Raw genomic sequence first — 18,752 nt, 5'->3', positions numbered from 1 at the left:
AGGAAGATTCTGAAACCTATAAAAATAAGTATTAAAATAGATCATTAAAACAACATCAAACTGGTCAAACTGGAAAGAATATTCAAACAATACATTTAGCAAACATATCTGTAGTACATGAAAGGTAAAAATGAGAAAGTGGGTCAAATTCAGCCCTGGTGTAAACAGGGAAAACTCCATTGAAATCCGTTAAGTACTACCTGCTTATATAAGGGCTGAATTTGAAAAAATGGGGAAAAGATTTCTCTCAACTATACCTGTGTAAATGTGAGATATTGATTTTATTATTTGTGTAGAAGTAGCTCCTAGAGTCCCCAGCAAGAGACAGGGACTCATTATGCTAGACACTGCACACATATAATAATGAAAAGACAATCCCTGCTCCAAAGACTTTACAATCTTTCTCTAAAGTTACAGGGGTGTAACCGAGAGCAGAATTTAGCTCACAGTTGATAGCAGAGAATGTGAGGAAGTCAATGCATTGGTAAGCACTTTTGCAGAAGAGTTAGATAGTACACATGTAACAAAGGAAATGGATATGAAAGACTACTATTGACAAAAAGTACTAGATCCAGATAAGACACAGTATGTGTATATGTGATAAAGGACATGGGGATAAAAATCAAGCAGGTCTTAACCATCATTTTTGACATTTTCTGATGGCAGTTTAGATTTCTGAGGAGTGGCTGACACATACATAACACTTATCTGAAGAAAAAGTGTCAGCCATCTAAATACGTAGTGCCAAATCCTGTTCCCATTGAAATCAATGGCAAAACTCCCATTGACTTCAATTAGCCAGGATTTGACTCAAGTCTAGAAAAGGCCACAAGCAGAAATAAATGAGTTATTTAAATGAGCAAGTTAATCTAGACACAAGCTGGGATAACTCTGTGACTCCACTCCCATATGCATCTGCACAGTGAAAAAGGAGGGGAAACCACAGACATCCCCTGAAAAAAAATCTAAATAAGTGTGTCTTATTTAACTTGCCCATTTCCCACAGTCCTTTTAAACATAAGCTCCCATTGACTTCAATGGGAGATTTGTAGGTGAAAGGGCATGGGTAGCCTGTTGCTGGCTGGGTTCTAATTTATACAAATCACATCTTCATTCAAGTAACTGTTTCTTATTGTACCTTTTAGCCAGACTGACCTTACTCACAATGAAGAGTACCTTGCTTACACAACTAACTGAAACAAATGAGACTTCCTGTGGAGTACGTTACTAATCACTGAGACTTTTATTCACAAGCCAACCTTCAGTTGTGGGGTTGGTTTTTTTCAGATGTTAAATGTAGATGATCACACAAAGTAGGCATAGTGTTCTTCTCTCATCTAGCCTGGAATAATTAATATGAATCTTAATTACATTAAATATGCATGTAGGTTAAGTCACAAAACCCCACAAAACCACCTCATGCTGTCCAATAAAACCCCAAGAGGAAGTCAGTTGCTCACAGAGCAATAAGAAGAAGAGTGGAACTGAGCTGACAGACAGTATTTGCTCTAGAGAAACAAGAAACATGAAGTCTATGGTGCCTTTAGGCTTGATTGTAGCTACTTTTGCTCTTACTTCTTCTCGCTGTTTTGACAGGTAGAGCTTTCTCACTTTAACTGAACCTGGATAGAAACATTTTTGATGCTCAGATCTGTTACTCACTTCTTTCCTTTATGTTTTGAAGTGCAAAGGTATACCGTGTGAAGCCTCAGAATGAAAAACAAGTGAACTTCTTGAAGTACCTGGCCAGCATTAAACAGGTGAGAAATTTTATGGGGGATTTGGGTTCTGGTTATTCAATACCTGGTATGTTGTGGTGTGGAAATTTTTAAATAACACTATATTACAACTGCAAAGTGTCCTGTGGCACCTTATAGACTAACAGACTTATTGAGCATAAGCTGTTAGTCTGTTAGTCTATAAGGTGCCACAGGACTCTTTGCCGCTTTTAAAGATCCAGACTAACACGGCTACCCCTCTGATACTTGACTATATTACAAGACAATGTCATATTTTTATTGAGTTCTGACAACGTGCTTGGGACTGTACAGACATTAAACAAGACACAGCCCTTATCCTCAGGGGCTTCCAATCTAGTTTAGAGACAGATAAAGCAGTTAAGACATCACAAATTCTGTACTAACATATATATGCACAGCTGCCATTGAACTCAATGGACATTGCAGTCAAGTTTCTGAAGACAGAGGACTCTACATGCTATCCTCTGCTCTGTGCTACACAGGGTAAAATAATGCACCCCAAAAATCCCCTACTCCCACAGAGGTGGTCAGAGCTGCAGCTCTGCTGAATTCTTCCCCATAGTCCTAGACTATTCAAAAGCTCTTTCTCTTTGCAAACTAGACAGATTTCCAACTGGAAGTTTCTGCTGATTGGACAAAGATACAGAGATCTTGAGGGATCTATGGATTTAATGGGAAAAAAATCCCATGCCAATTCTGAGGAAAACCCATTTCTCTTCCCAGATGGAATGAACCAGAGGAAAATATTTTCTAGCTGCTATGTGGCCTTTATGTTAACATAAGGGTTTTCTACATACAGAGCCTTTTAGAAAGTACTGTACCTAGCATTTCAATATTACAGCAACTCCAGGGCTATTTTACTTAGGGGTCTATCAGAAGTTTATAAATAAGTCACAAAATGTGGCTCTCATGTGAACCTTAGCATAAAAAGGTTTCTGTTCAGAAAAGAGGGCACTAAAATAGATATATGGCAAATTCAGCTGCTTTCAGCACACTTACCTTTCCATATCAACCTTTGGGTTTATGTATGTTCAAGATGTTTATAAAGCAAAACTGTAAAATAGTTTTTGAAAACCATGCAGGAGTTCCATTGACATTTTAATGGAACTGTTATGACTTCAGTGGCAGCATGACAAGCTGACTTTTCCACACTGTAGCCTAAGGACTTTTCAAAAACTATGTTACTATAATTAATCCAAATAAATAAAAGCAAAAAGAAGCACTAGTTTATAATCAAAATAACATTGAAGGGCTACGAAAATTTTTCAAATTAAACATATTTTTCCTCCCCCATCAAGAAAACATCTAAAGTCACTTAAAAATACTGAACAAAATTGGACCATATTTTAGGAGAATAAAAAAACATATTGTTTGAAAGTTTCCATAATTTTCAGCATGATGCAATGTAAATTGTATGCAGTCTACATCTCCAAAAAGAGGTGTTGATCTTGGAATGCCTAACACATTATTAACTATACCGATGAAAATGAAATGCTGTGCATTTACATAATATCCTCTTGAGTGCCTGGTCTTTCTCCCATTGAAGTCAATGTCAACATTCTCTTTTTGTAATGGGAATTTTGCCATTGGCTACAATAACAGAAGCATTGTGACTTCTACTATAATATGAAAAGAAGTTCTGCTAACATCTAAACAGCAGCAGAACTGGAGCATCACCTTTTCATAAAAGCATGGGATGAATTTTAGATTCATGCTTACATGTTTTAAATGAAGGACCCTCCTGACCAAGCTCCAATTGAAACCAATGGGAGTTTGAGCAGACATGTAATACCTTTTCATTGGGGCCCCAGTTTCAGTTTCTTCGGGTTTGTTGATATGCTGAAACATGTTTTGTGCGACTGGAGCAGTGATTGCAGTTCTTTTCTCCTGTTTGCATTCAAGGGAGTATTTTAGGAAAAAATATTCTTTTAAAATCATAATCTAAAATGACACCAGTTATGATTTAGCACAGTTATTGTTGAATGATCAATCCCAGAGCAGTTGAAAAACAGTCCTTCATAGCAGACTCGAACTTCTGAGATGGTTCCATTCTCAGAAATATATAGAAATAGGGCTTTATTTCAAAGAGAAAACAAAACACTGACCTATAATGGTTCTCCTGAGCATTAAACTACTCACCATTCACAAGTGCATGCTTGACTTGACTACATACTAAAATGAGACAATTTGAATTTCTCCCTGTGCAGCTTGACTTCTGGCACCCAGATTCAGCCCCTCATATAGTCACTCAGATGCAGGTGGATTTCCATGTCAGTACACATCAGTCTAGATCTGTCCAGACCCTCATGGAACAGAATGAAATACAATATGAGTAAGTTTTACTTAATTATTCTAGCCCAATGCAGAATTTGCAGAAGGAAGTTGTCTGGAGACCAGTGAGGAGGTTTTCAGAAACACCTAAGTGTCTAAGGAGCTCACATCCCTCTGACTTTCAATTAATCCCATATCTGTTGCACTCCACTCAAACAAGAAAATCTTTACACAGGAATACCATTGTTTAGGGTTGTGAAATGTCCAAGGATTTAGATTTTACTTTGGTTCCGAGTGCTAAGATTTTTGCATTTTTCCTAAACCACTTCTCTGATTTGTTTTAGTGCTACAGAATCCCAACAACACAACCAAGGTCCCTAGTCTTGTAAAGGATGCATGGGGCCAACCCTTACACATACATGGAGTCCCACTGACTTTGATGAGCATTGTGGATGTGCAGTACTGCTGAAAATCAAGCCCAATGTGTCCTCAGATGGATACCCCAAAAAAAGGGAAATCTGGGTGTTAACCTGCTTGTCACCATCTGTAAAATGAGGATAATAATTACATCACAGCGAGACTTAATTCGTAAGTGTCTGCAAGTGCTTTGACATCCTCAGATAAAAGACCCTAGAGAAATAGCACACGCTATTAATATAGTGGGCTCAGCAGAGAGAGAATGATTGAGTACCTAGAGACCTAAAACTTTCGTCACCGCTTTTAAGCCATCGTCTGAAGTAAACTCAACTATACTAAAAATAATGTCCTGGAAGCTTATCATCTTTCTGAACCAAGTACAAGGACTTTACTACAGTTAGTCTGTACGGCGTTTTTCTTTGGCTTGATAATACTATGTTATTAAATATACCTGATCAGAGAGGAAGGATGGTCCAGTAGTTAGAGTGCTAGCCTCAGAATCAGGAAACCCACAAGCTCAATTCCTTGCTCTGACATATAATTTGTGTGTGACCTTGGGCAAGTCTCTTAGGGCTTGTCTACACTTAAAACTCTACAGTATGTTTAGTGCCCTTAGATCTAGTATGGGTGCTCCACTGTAGGTGCATCTGCGCCTCTAATCGGAGAATTTTGGTAGCAGAGCCCATTTGGCCCACACATAAGCCCTCCTTCCCTCATGCTCTGCCATAAGGCTATCTAGCGCTGCACAGGCCAACTGCCCTTAGTTCCTTCTCAGCCGCCCTTGGCCTGAGATGGAATGAGTAGCAGTCCAGTTTACTTACTTACGTTATATTTAATAGTGTTAGTTTATAGTTCTTCTTAGAGTTTCCATTCTTTTTTGTAGTACTTAAAAATTTCCTTTCTTCAATTCTAAAAAAAAATCCTGCAGAAGTGCACCTTCTGCCAACAGCTGAAAGCTAGGTCCCGAAAGAACTGGGAGCTAAAGCTGAAATTCCTCCTCATGGAGGGCACTCTTAAACCAGCATCTGACCCAGTCCTAAGTCCTCTCCAGGACGCAGATCATCCCCAGAGCTATGTGGCACTCTATTGGCAATATATGTAAAACATGCATTCTATATTGTTTGTCATAACTTTTGTGTATCTCTGATGAGAAGGAGAAAGTGTGCGCAGGCATTTATGACAACTCTTAGTTCCAAAAGGTTGTTATGGAGAAACAATTCCATGAGAGACCACTTGCCCTGGATTTTGCGGTCATTTAGGTGGCCTTCCCAGCCGATTAGAGAGGCATCTGTTGTTAGAATCAGTGTTGGTGGGGGTTGCATGAAAGGAATGACTGCACGGACGTTGTATGGTTCTTGGATGTTGTTTGGTACAGAGGTGGCAGCTAGGTCGACAGAAGAATTCTTCTAATGCTATCTACACAGGGACTTAGGTTGGATTAGCATCACTGCATGGGGGCGTGGATTTTTCATACCCCTCATCAGTGTAGTTAAACTAACCTAATTTTCTAGTATAGAGTAGGCAAAAGTATTTCTGTGCCTTAGATCCTCATCTATAAAGTAGGGATAGTTCTTCTCTATCTTACAGAGGTGTTGTAAGAATAAACTCATTGAAGTCTGTGAGATGCTCACAGGCTATGCCAATGGGCCCTATAATTACCTTAGATCAGTGGTTTTCAACCTGTGGTCCACAGACCCCTGGGGGCCCGCAGACTATGTCTAAGATTTCCAAAGGGGTCTGCTCCTTCACTTGAAATTTTTAGGGGTCCACAAATGAAAAAAGGTTGAAAACCGCTGTCTTAGACGGACTTATTGAATGTGATTAATATTTTCTTTACCAGCCAGCATATATATTATTTTGTATTGTAGAATTTTATTGCATAACCTGCAAGAAGAGATTGAAAAACAGTTTGATGGCAAAAGGAATTTTACTAGCAGACACAGTTACACAAAGTACAATGACTGGTACAAGGTACGGTACAAAGCTTATGGATTTACGGGCAAATCCTGGCCTCCCCTTCACAGCTGCAGAGGTCTCTTTGGCAGGATTTGTAGAGGCCTCTCCAGCAGAATTTGAAAAGGCCACAGAGAAAGTGTACACCTTTTGCACAGCATGGGGCCCCATCCCTGTGGGTTAGCAATGGGGTTTGGGAACGGGACATTGTGGGGGAGAAGTGGGATCTGACAATCTGCCACCATACAAATCTTCTAGTCCTGCCCTCTGCACAAAGGGAGTGGGAGGAGGGGGACAAATTACTGAGAGGCCATTCCAGCTTCCAGGTAGCCACCAAGGAGCATCTGTGCAGCTCCCCTGAAGCCTGGAAGAGGGAAGGGGGAAATGAGATTGCTCCGATTTTCCCCTGTATATAACCCAAGCAGCCAATCAAATTACTCAGGTTGGGGAAAGGATATTTAACCCTTTGAGACAAATGGAGCCCTGAATCAAGAAAACAAGAAAGCATGTGCTTAAGTCCTACTGGCTTAAATTTAAGCATGTGATTACGTGCTACCCTGAATGAGGATGCTTTCCTGAATAAGTACTGTAATCAGAGACAGCCTCCCTTTGATTCTGAATCATATTTAATCCAAAACTTGTTCCGTAACTGCACATGATTTGTTAATCTAGATTGCTGCCTGGACTGCTAGAATTACTAAAATTTATCCAAAACTGGTCTCCCGCATCCAGATTGGAAGTACTTTTGAAAAGCGACCTATGTACCTCCTTAAGGTATGCATTTCTTTCCGGTGAGATTACGCACATGAAGAGTGGTTCAGATATTCAAATATATTACAAATTAATTAAGTAGAGGTGAAAACAGCATCATACATAAATAATACTGCTCCAGTCTATTACATTTCCAACGCTAATATGAAGAAATACATTTAGATGACATATTGCCTGAGAAAGTGTCCAGATTTAACACTGACACTGCAGCTCGGAAATAGCAATGGAGATATAGGGTTTGCAGAGACAGATAGGATACTGCAGTGATGTATGTGGTAAAAGGACCCGGACAGATAGATATAAGCCAATACTGAGTACATTAGCTATGGTCCCTTAAATATGGTCTAGATGCTGAATACCTAACAAAAGATCTATGAAAATACACAGATCAGCGGGTCTTCATTTAGAGCCAAATCCTGTAAGCCTTACTTAGGCAAGACTTCTGTGAGAAGGACTCAAATCTCATGGATCGCACCCACGGGGTGAGGATGGAGTGCTGCTCTCATAGCATTTCCCTCCTCTTTTGGGACCATGGAGAAACTCCTCTTGTGCACAGGGACTCTGTGGCTGACAGAAAGAGAGGTGGAAGAGAGGCCCAGCCACTTTCTGTGACACTGTCTCATACTGAGGCCATAGATATCCAATAAGGAATTAATCCTGCTTGAAATAACATTTCCCATCAAGACTTTTCAATTCTGTGTCAGAGGAGAAAGGCATAAAAAAATGCTGCAGCCAGTATAAAAGTGAACTGGGTTCTAGCCATACACAAAATACCCACGGTTTAAAAGCCCAGTATTCTTGACTCTCAGTTACCCCATTCAGACTAGGGGCAAAATAAATGAGTTTGCTGACCGCATTTTTAACACTTGATAAGTTTTCTGCACACAAAAACTATATACTTTCAGCGTGAATGACTTTCTGTAGGTTAAGAGAAAACAATCAGAACAAAAAATAGTAAAGTCTTCATGAGACAGCAGCGTGTTTCGTGTCTCACGAAATGGCAGCTGCTTCTTCAGACAATAGCCTATGTGATATTTAAAGCAACCATAAAAGAAAACAAAATCATAGTAGTTATATAGCTGCAAGCACCATAGGTAACTACACTGACATTTTCCTTCTACCATACAGAAGAGAGGGGCAGGTTTCATGACATCACTATTCATATCAGATCTGAATGTTCTACATATAAAGTGTAGCATTCACTACTTTGGATCCTTTTTTTTTTCCCTTTAAAGTTCTCTCAAAGGGCCACAGTCTAAGACGGGCATGTTTTATCTTGTAGAAGGGTCAGTGTGGGCTCTACAAGGCCCAGTTAATAGAGGAACAGCTCCACAACGAAGAAGAGTAACATCTTTGTCTTTGAGCAGGTTGGGAAGGAGAGTGGCAGGAAGAAGGCCATCTTCATGGACTGTGGGATCCATGCACGAGAATGGATCTCACCTGCATTCTGCCAGTGGTTTGTGAAGCAGGTGTGCAAACATGATCTCATTCAGATACTCCACATCCAGAATTTTGCTAGGGGTTACATCCTGGCCTACTTCCTTTGCTGTATGGAGCTATGTAGCCTAGCCATGCTCAGTTACCACAGAGTACTACTCCTATCCTATAGTGGGCGCTCCACCAAGAGTAGCCAAATATCCTTTCCCCAGCAATTAAATAGAATGTGAAAGATACCTCATAGACTGTAATAACTGTTCTGTAGGAGAGGGGAAGAAAGCAAAATTGGAGACTTGCCCCTTTTCTCAGATGTGGCTGTTGTGGGGGTGGAGTAAGGGAAGCAGGATCTGAAAAAGACCCCTCTGGGTGGGGTTTTGGCCTAAACTAAAAGGCAAATTTATAATGAAAAAGATCTTTTTGATCTCTTGGCATATTCTGTGTTAAAGTACTTGTTTACTGAAACTCATCTGTATTTGTGAAGTCATTTTTTATTACATAATTGGAGTCTTCAGCAATGTAATGCTGGGACAGAGCTGCACTAAACCAGTGGTTCTAAAACTTCTTTTCTGGCGACCCAGTTGAAGAAAATTGGTGATGCCCACAATGCAACGGAACTGGGGATGAGGGGTTTGGGGTGTGGGAGGGCGCTCTGGGCTAGGGCAGGGGGTTGGGGTGCAGGAGGGGGTCAGGACTCTGGGCTGGGGGTGCAGGCTCTCGGGTGGGACTGGGATGAGGGGCTTGGGGTGCAGGAGGGAGCTCTGGGTTGGGGGGGCTCAGGGCAGGGGAGGGGGTTGGGGTGTGGGAGGGGGTCAGGGCTCTGGGCTGGGGGTGCAGGCTCGGGGTGGGGTCAGGGTTGAAGGAGTTGGGGGTGCAGGAAGGGGCTCCAGGTTTGGGGGGGCTCACCTCGGGCAGCTCCCAGTCAGAGATGCAGCGGGGATGCTAAGGCAGGCTTCCTGCCTATCCGGGCACCGCAGACTGCGCTGCACCCCAGAAGCGGCCAGCAGCAGGTCTGGCTCCTAGGTGGAGACGCACAAGCAGCTCCATGCGGCTCTTGCCTGCAGGCATCACCCCCTCCCCCAGTTCCCATTGGCTGGTTCCAGGCCAATGGGAGTCCGGAGCCCGTGCTCAAGGCAGGGGCAGTATGCAGAGTCCCGTGGCTCCCCAACCTAGGAACCGGACCGTTGCTGGCCGCTTCTGGGGCGCAGCGTGGTGTCCAAACAGGTAGGAACTAGCCTGCCTTAGCCTAGCACCACCGACAGGACTTTTAACGGCCTGGTCGGCATTGCTGACCAGAACCACCACAACCCAGTGCTTTACATTCCACGACCTAGTACTGGGTCGTGACCGTCAGTTTGAAAACCACTGAACTAAACCATACTTCTGTGTATACGTCTCTCTCTTACAGGCAGCCAGCACCTATAAGAAGGACAAGATCATGACACATCTATTGGACAGTCTGAACTTCTATGTTCTCCCGGTGTTCAACATTGATGGCTATATCTGGAGCTGGACTCAAGTACTATCCACATTTAGTTATTTTCTATCGCTCACCTATTTTAGTGTCTGAGAGTCATTAAGATTTTACATCCCCACTTAAAATAAAAACATCTCTCTATGACCTTGAAGTTATTATTCCTGAGAGTACAACTTAGAACAATACTGTAACCAACTATTTAATAGACCAGGGATTCCCTTAGATTGCCACTACTTCCCTCTAGTGCAAAGTAATGCACAATGGAAAAAATTAACACAACTATACATACAAAATGATGGGGTCTAAGTTAACTGTTACCACCCAAGAAAGATCTAGTTGTTATTAGGATATTAGAAACCATTAGGAAAGGGATAGATAATAAGACTGAAAATATAATAATGCCACTATATAAATCCAAGGTACACACACACCTTAAATACAGTGTGCAGTTCTGGTCAACCCATCTCAAAAAAGATATATTAAAATTGGAAAAAGTACACAGAAGGGCAACAAAAATGAGTAGGGGGATGGAACAGCTTCCATATGGGGAGCAATTAAAAAGACTGGGGCTGTTCAGCTTAGAAAAGAGACCAACTAAGGGGGGATATAATAGATGTCTATAAAATTATGAATGCTGTGGAGAAATTAAATAAGGAAGTGTTATTTACCCCTTCACATAACACAGGAACTAGGAGTCACCTGATGAAATTAATAGGCAGCAGCTTTAAAAACAAACAAAAGGAAGTACTTCTACACAATGCACAGTCAATCTGTGGAACTAATTGCCAGGGGATATTGTGAAGGCAAAAGTATAACTGGGTTCAAAAAAGGAATTAGGTAAGTTCATGGTGGATAGGTCCATCAATGGCTACTAGCCAAAATGGTCAGGGACGCAACCCCATGCTCCGGAGGTCCCTAAACCTCCAACTGCCAGAAACTTGGCCTGGACGAAGGAACTATTTTGAATGAAGGAATCATTCAAAATAGTCCTGTTCCGTTCATTCCCTTTGAAGCATCTGGCACTGGCCACTGTCAGAAGACAGGCTACAGGGCTACACGGATCATTGCTCTGAGCCAATATGGCTTTTCTAAGTTCTTGTTCAAGACTGAGAATCACATCATTTTCCATGTAGAGGATCATAGGTTTTTTATTTTTAGTTCATGTCACTATCAAAATCTTAGGATAAAATTAACCCAGGTAAAATAGGAGGGCTTGATCAAAGTCCTTGATACGATATAAGTCCCTCATTGACCTTTTGTGGAGATGGGGAAATGGATGAAGAGGTTACACAGCCAGTCTTTTGCATCTTCTGCTAACCATAGTGGGGGTCTACACTGGCCCTAAACAGGCTGGTGCAGAGAAGACTATTTAAGTTGGAATGGGATGACGATACGTGGATCCACACTTACACCAATCCAATTGCCCCAACCCCATGCATAGGGGACACCAAAAGCTGTGCCCCTTATTCAGACAACATTGGTGGAGGGGCTGTGTTGCAGTCCATGGATTGGCTGTGAGGGGTAGATTCTATCCCCTGCCCCTATACAAAGCATGATTACATGGGTTATATGGATCAGGGAGTATATATGAATTTCACCCATTAATAATTACTCCATTGCTTCTCAAATATGATAGATTGTTCTAAGGATCAGAACAGGACGCTTTCTCTTTGTATTCTCTGCAGTTCTCAGTACTTTATCTGCAGTCACATCAGGCCCTGTGTTTATAGTTATTTGAAAGCATCATATATAGCCAGCTGGGAACTGAAATCCAAGCAAATGGGAAGAAAAATGCCTGTTCTAATTGTTCAGTTCTTTGCTAACACATTGTAGACTTGAGGTACAGTTCATGCTTTGGAGACTCAGACTGACACAGGAAAAATTCATTAGATGTGCATTCCCTGTGGACTGCTTTTCCTTTGACTGGTATTGTCTTTTATTTTAAAGATGAAAGTCCTCCTGTTAACCATGTGGATTTTAGACAAGTTCTGAATCAATTTTTACCTTTCACAATGTGCCCAATCTGAGAAAATAAGGAAGATGAGGTTTAAATACTTCAATCATTTTGTCTTGCAGGATCGTATGTGGAGAAAAAACCGTTCCAAAAACTCCAGCACCAAATGCATTGGCACTGACCTGAACAGGAACTTCGCTGCTGCGTGGGGCAGTAAGTAATTTAACTAAAATAAAGAAGATATTAAAACTAATCAGCAGGAGTTGGTTGATGATGTGGGTAAATTGGTCTGTCAATGAAAATGAAGAAGTTTAATATTCCAATTAACACTTAACTGAATTTAGGCTGTAATTCAAATAATGATAAACTGTGAATACGAATCTTATTTGCAGCTACTGGTTTCATCTCAGATGACCCATGCAATGAAACCTACTATGGATCTGCACCAGAGTCGGAGGATGAGACTAAAGCTGTTGCCACCTTCATTCGTAACCACCTCTCTTCCATCAAGGCTTACCTGACCATCCATGCTTATTCTCAGATGTTGATGTTCCCTTATGGCTATACTTTCCATAAAGCACCTAATCACGATGAACTGGTATGTAGAGAAAAATAGACCCATGATGAGTTTGTAAGGGCTGAATTTGATCTCACACATCACTGACTTCAGCAGAGCTATTCATGATTTACACCAGGAAAAATGAAATCAGAATCAGCTTGGGTAGCGTACTCATGTAAACTTTTGGAAACTATGAATCCAGTACTCTGAGATACTGAGACCTTCACATGGGTTCTTGTGTACCTTCAATTCCCATTTAGAGCTGGTGAAAATTTTTCGACCGAAACTTTTTAAAAAATCAAAAAATGTTTTTTTTAAAATGTGAAATTTTCACAACTTTGTGTTGCTTATATTTTTTATGGAACTGGAAAATGAAACATTTAGTCAGATTTTCTTTCTCATTTTCTTTTCAATTTAGTATTTTTTCTTTTTTAGAGGCAAAATAGTAGAAGGAAATGAAGGTGGAAAGAGGAAAGAGGGAGAAATGGGGAAAATAAGATACTTAGTTTTTTCCATATTCTGTTTTCAACAAATATTGTGAAATATTTCAAATAATCAGAAACATTTCTTTTCAAAACACATGGAATAAACATGACTTCAAGTTATTTGTGATTTCCCCCCTCCCCATTATCAATCCAGCTCTGCTCCCATTATCTACACAAAAATCCATTAGCACCTCAGAGGAGGAGACCATACCCCTCTCTACATTTTCAGCCAAACTCAACCTTTTCTTACCGGATCACTGTCAAATTTAACAAGCTCCAAACTGCACTCTCTCTAAATGTCCACCCAATAAAGAAAAAATATATATATACTGTGACAGGGTCAGGCCAGATGGCTACAGGAGAGTGATCCTATTGGGATCCGGGAAGTGGTCGGGCAAAGCCCGCTCACTGCTAAAGGATCCCCCCCCACCAGCCTAAGAGGGGGATCCATAGGACCTGGACACCAAATAAATACGAGGGACAACTAATGAAATAACAGGGACAGGAGTGTGGTCAAAGGGTCAAACAAAGGGAACCAGACGGGGACACCGAGCAGAGAACCCCGGACAGCGCCCACTGCTCCTCAAAGGCATCAAGGGAGTCAGTGGACGCCACCCAGAGGAACTCTGCCCGGATACATGAATGGACCGAGGATCAGAAATAGGCCCCACAGTCACAGGAGACTCCGTCGGCCAACCTCCTCACTCTGGTTTTATAGATGGCCATTTTAGCTAGGGCCAGGAGGAGGTTAACCAAGAGATCCCGTGACTTTGTGGGGCCGCGGATAGGGAGTGTATAAATAAGAAGGTGAGGGGAAAACTGCAACCAAAAGCATACTAAAATATTCGTGAGGAGCCGGAATAGGGGCTGCAGCCTGGCACACTCCAAATATATGTGTTCCAGGGTTTCCCCCATGCCACAAAAGGGGGCTACAGGAGAGTGATAGAAGGCAGATATATTAGCCCCAGGTTAAGTAGGTCCCTTTTCCCTGGGTAAGGTAACAGGGAAGGTTCCAGAACAATCAGGAACTTTCTGGAAACAATTAAGGCAGACGGGCTGATTAGAACACCTGCAGCCAATCAAGAAGCTGCTAGAATCAATTAAGACAGGCAGGCTAATCAGGGCACCTGGGTTTTAAAAAGGAGCTCACTTCAGTTTGTGGTGTGCGTGTGAGGAGCTGGGAGCAAGAGGCGCAAGAAGCTGAGAGTGAGAAGGCGTACTACTGGAAGACTGAGAAGTACAAGCATTATCAGACATCAGGAGGAAGGTCCTGTGGTGAGAATAAAGAAGGTGTTGGGAGGAGGCCATGGGGAAGTGGCCCAGGGAGTTGTAGCTGTCACATACCTGTTACAGGAGCCACTGTAGACAGCTGCAATCTACAGGGCCCTGGGCTGGAACCCTGGAACCCTCCATTCCTCCAACTCCCTACTTGATACCGGAAGAGTTGAATTGGACTGTGGGTTCCACCAGAGGGGAACGTCTCTGGCCTGTTCCCCGATCCACTAGGTGGATCAGCAGAGACTACGGGGAATTGTTCTTCTTCCTTTTCCCCACGCTGGCCAGTGATGAGGCTAACTGAGTGAACGGCAGATTTGAGCCACGAAAGTGGCCAAACTGTGGGCTGCTGTGAATCTCTGAGGCGAGCAAATCCGCCAATAAGCACAGGACCCACCAAGGCAGAGGAGGAACTTTGACACAATACCAAACCCTCCAATATAAGTGTCTCCTCCAGCTGCTTGCTTAGCTAGGCAATCCAACAACAAAGCCATGGTTATTAGATTGGCTGGACCTTTTTATTAGCTGCTTGTTGCCCCATTTCTCTGTTTGCCAGCTGCAGGTGATCATCTCCTGTTAAATATCAGATTTTATCATAATTGTTCCGTAAGTGACTTTAGAAAGGTGACTGGCTGATCTAGAGCAAGCCCATCTGTAGGGATAGAGGTCTGCTTGCTGAGTCCTTACCCACTCAAGTAAGACTGCCACAATGGCATTTGTGGTTTGGACACAATAGGAAATATCCTAAATCCACCAAATAAAAAATAAAACTGGCCGCTAAACAACAACAAATGTCTAATCATTCACTACCCTACCAATTTGTGCCACATTCAGACCAGTGATTTAGGTCTGGGGCAGTACTGCAGTTTTATTCCAAGTTAACTCCAAAGGAGTAACACCAGTGCAGAACTGGAGTAATACAATGGTGAACTGGTTCAAAAGGATCCCCATCCAATTACTGAGCCCCTCAATCTTTGTAATCCTTCTTCCAAAAGCTACTGAATGAGGCCACAGAATAATAAGAATAATAATAAGATTCCTTGATGACCATTTCCTTGGCCACTTTTGCTTTGAACTTAATTTGTAATTTAAGAATAATGTAATCTATCCCCTTTCTTACAGTATCACCTGCCAGATGCCATGTGTGGAGACGAGACTCAATCCCGCTCTGCTGAAATCAATAGCAAAACTCTTGTTGATTTCACTAGGTGCAGGACTGAGCCCCTAGTTACCAATAACAACTTTTACATGTAAGAACCAATGTATCTTTCCATAGTTATGATGTAATGTTCTCCGAGAGTACAGGCAGAAAGAGGCAGGCACGTTCTAATTGTTAAGAAGACAGACTTTGTTCAACAAACAAATATGCTTTCATGGCATTTGCTCAAAGTATTTAAATCTCCAAACAACTAGCTCTCCTTTTCACTCTCTCTCATTCTTCCTTTTGAAAACCAGACCGAAGTTGCAAAGGCAGCCATGGAAGCTTTATCCAGCCTGTATGGTACAAAATACGAATATGGTGCATCGGCCACTCTAATCTGTAGGTATCTGAATCCATTGTCTTTTAAACTCAAACCACTCATACCACAGTTATTTAGTAATACAGGGACTTGCTGCCCCTTCCACCTCCAAAGAGAGAAGGACTGAAACCTGGCAGACCCCCAACTGGGTGCTGGCAAGGACAGGGCAGTGAGGAGTGTTGCCTCTGCATACCATTCCTCACTCCCTTCCCTGACCCCGCGGGAGATACTAAATCTGTAGCTGGGGAGGGGATGGTCAGGAAGTGTGGGGTGGCTACTCTCTGTGCAATCAAACCTGTAGGACATTAGTATTAACCCCATCAGCTTTAACTTTAATTAAATGAACTTTCCTGCTTTCATAGTAATCCCTCCAGAGGAAGATTTTCTGGAGCAAGGTAAACTCTCTGGTAGCCAAGGAGGCAGAAGGGATCAAAAGGAGCCACTGCACACGCACACACACACACAAACACACACACTTAATGTGCCTTACCCTGCTGCCCCACCCACTGGAAGATAAAGATTTTCTTCTCTCCGACATGGGAGAGACCCATGTAAAGGACAGTATGTTCCTCTGGTCCAGCTCTCTCATACACAATTGTGCACAGTGTTTGTGAGATCTATAATTGGATCTGATGGAAGAAATACAGCATGAAGCCCAGGTTTTGCCATGTTTGTCTCTACCAGAGAAGAAGAGTAGAAAATTACGTCAAAAATTATAATAAAGAATGCAAACTCATCAATATTTTGATCACCCAAAAAGGAGCAGGTTTAGTGCACAATTGTCATGCAAAGATGTGAGGTAGCCAAATATAATTTTACAGCAAGATTCAGGATCCAAAATGTATTTGGTCCAGGAAAGACATTTCACTATATGCTGCTAGCATTTAAGTTTGCAAATTAAAGCATAGTAAATAAGAGAACCCAAACACCCTTGGCAAATAAATTCACTGAGCAAAAGCTTTTTTTTTTAAAAAAAAAAAAATTAAAAAAACTTCTAGGCTATAACAGCAGAGACCAACAGTTCATGTGGACTGTTTACTTGTTTTATTATTTACATTTACTATGGTAATGACTGGAATTAAAATGTCCATTTTGCAAGCCCAGATACCATGAGGAACATGGATCATATTAGAGAGACACTGTCAAGAGTCCAAATAGGTTTTCTTTTTTATGTAACTTTCCACTGTTTGTAAAAAAGTTTGAAAGCTTGAAATCAACATTAGTTTTATCCTTTTTATTTGGCAAATGCTGATTTTGTTTTCTTACAGCATGTAAACCAACCTACCATAGTTTGCTAAGTGTTTATTCTTGTCATCAGCATTAGCAAACTTGTTATGAAGAGTGTCATCATGGTTTTGGGAATAGGGCTTATTATTAATAGGCTCCTCATTCTGACTGGTAAATCAAAATATTACATGGTCTTGCATGAAAACAAAAAGGGTGGTACATTGAACTATGTGACTTATGATTTTGCTCTGGAGAGTATATCTTTCAAACAGAAAGCTTGTTTTGGTACATGATGCTTTTTAAGCATCTATCTGTTAAGTCCTTGTACTTCTTCTTGCCCAGTTCCAGTAGAAAACAACACAGTAAACACGGCAACTGTCACTCATTCCACCAGTGTTAGAAAAATAGGACCTTTTCCTGCCACTATCTTCAATAGTATTTCCATAAAAATTGTGACCCGAATTCTTCCTCTTGTCATTATTAGAAGAGTAGCCTCCCACTTTCCCATAAGTAGCCACTATACCTTTTCATTTTTGTTTTAAATTCTTTTTAGCCAGAAGGACTTCTTCACTATCGCCGAATGAATTTGTCTTTGTTTAGATATCATCCTATTGTTACACTTCCCATATTCAATGAATGGCCATATGCTTCTGGTCAAAAGTACCTTTATTTTAGATTAAAAGAACAACACAGGAAATGAAGTAAAATCTCTGAGCCAGATCCTCCCCTAGTATAGTTCAGTCCTTTTAGATACTAGTCTAATACATACTCCTGCAAGGTCTTCTGGGCAGGGACCTTGTCCTCATGCTTGACTACTAAGCGCCTAGCACATTATTGGTGCTATATACACAATAATAATAATCTCAATGACCTCCCCATCCCTCTAACACACATACCCTCCTATTTAAAAGGGTTTCTTGCCCCTTTTCTCCTGTCACTATGTTTCTGTAGTACCAACTAATTATGCTAATATTGTATGTTTTACAGACCCTACTTCTGGTAGCTCTGTGGACTGGGCTTATGATCAGGGCATCAAATACTCCTTCGTCTTTGAGCTCCGTGACAAGGGCAGTTATGGTTTTCTCCTCCCTGAATCTAAGATAAAGTCAACTTGTAAGGAGACTATGCTGGCAGTCAAGTCTATTGCCAATTATATCCTCAGCTATGCTTCATGACTCTTGCCATATGTACAGAGTATATTTTGTTTTCAAATAGTTAGAAATTGATTCCCTTCAGAGCCACTTTCAACCCATAGAAGAAAAAACAGTACCTATTAGTAGCATTTGCTGACATATTGCTGATATTTACAAACCAATAAACAAGTTTTTAAAATAAGCCAACAGAAATTGAGTTCAAGAATAACACTAATATTGAGCATAAGAGCACTTCTCATTCTTAAGCCCAGATTCAATAAGGTTCTTAAGCATATGCCTAAATTTAAGCACATGAATAGTCCCATTAATTAGTAGAACTGGTTGAAAAAACAAAACATTTTTAAAAAGACATTTTCTCCTATTTTTTCTGGAAATGTTAAAATTTCCAACTCCCCTTTACAGATGAGGAAATTGGGATACAGAGCATTTGGGGCACCAAATTTTTTACATTATTTTACAAAAATAAGCAACTAATCTTTCACTTCCAATTCCAGA

At 41.2% G+C, this 18,752-nt stretch overlaps 1 protein-coding gene across 1 annotated transcript; it reads left to right on the top strand.

Moving 5' to 3' along the window:
- Positions 1 to 1,439: 1,439 nt before the first annotated feature.
- Positions 1,440 to 18,278, top strand: LOC141993415 (mast cell carboxypeptidase A-like). The gene is made up of 11 exons (XM_074962956.1): positions 1,440 to 1,596; positions 1,685 to 1,760; positions 3,968 to 4,092; positions 6,317 to 6,419; positions 7,074 to 7,175; positions 8,540 to 8,641; positions 10,015 to 10,125; positions 12,160 to 12,250; positions 12,430 to 12,635; positions 15,812 to 15,896; positions 18,091 to 18,278. Exons 1-11 carry the CDS (start codon positions 1,526 to 1,528, stop codon positions 18,276 to 18,278), a joined length of 1,260 nt encoding a protein of 419 aa, XP_074819057.1. The 5' UTR covers positions 1,440 to 1,525.
- Positions 18,279 to 18,752: the final 474 nt, after the last annotated feature.

Source organism: Natator depressus, chromosome 9 (assembly GCF_965152275.1).
Source record: "Natator depressus isolate rNatDep1 chromosome 9, rNatDep2.hap1, whole genome shotgun sequence".
In the NCBI taxonomy this organism is placed as follows: domain Eukaryota; kingdom Metazoa; phylum Chordata; order Testudines; family Cheloniidae; genus Natator; species Natator depressus.
Note: the sequence above shows the minus strand (reverse complement) of the source record. Positions and strands in the feature narration are given on the sequence as shown.

What these genes read in the sequence shown, in the direction of transcription:
- LOC141993415 (XM_074962956.1), top strand. Translation starts at nt 1,526, where the DNA reads ATGAAGTCTATGGTGCCTTTAGGCTTGATTGTAGCTACTTTTGCTCTT. An exon ending in CAGAATGAAATACAATATGA is followed by an intron (nt 4,093 to 6,316) that starts GTAAGTTTTACT and finishes TTTGTATTGTAG; the next exon opens with AATTTTATTGCATAACCTGC. An exon ending in AGTACAATGACTGGTACAAG is followed by an intron (nt 6,420 to 7,073) that starts GTACGGTACAAA and finishes TTGTTAATCTAG; the next exon opens with ATTGCTGCCTGGACTGCTAG.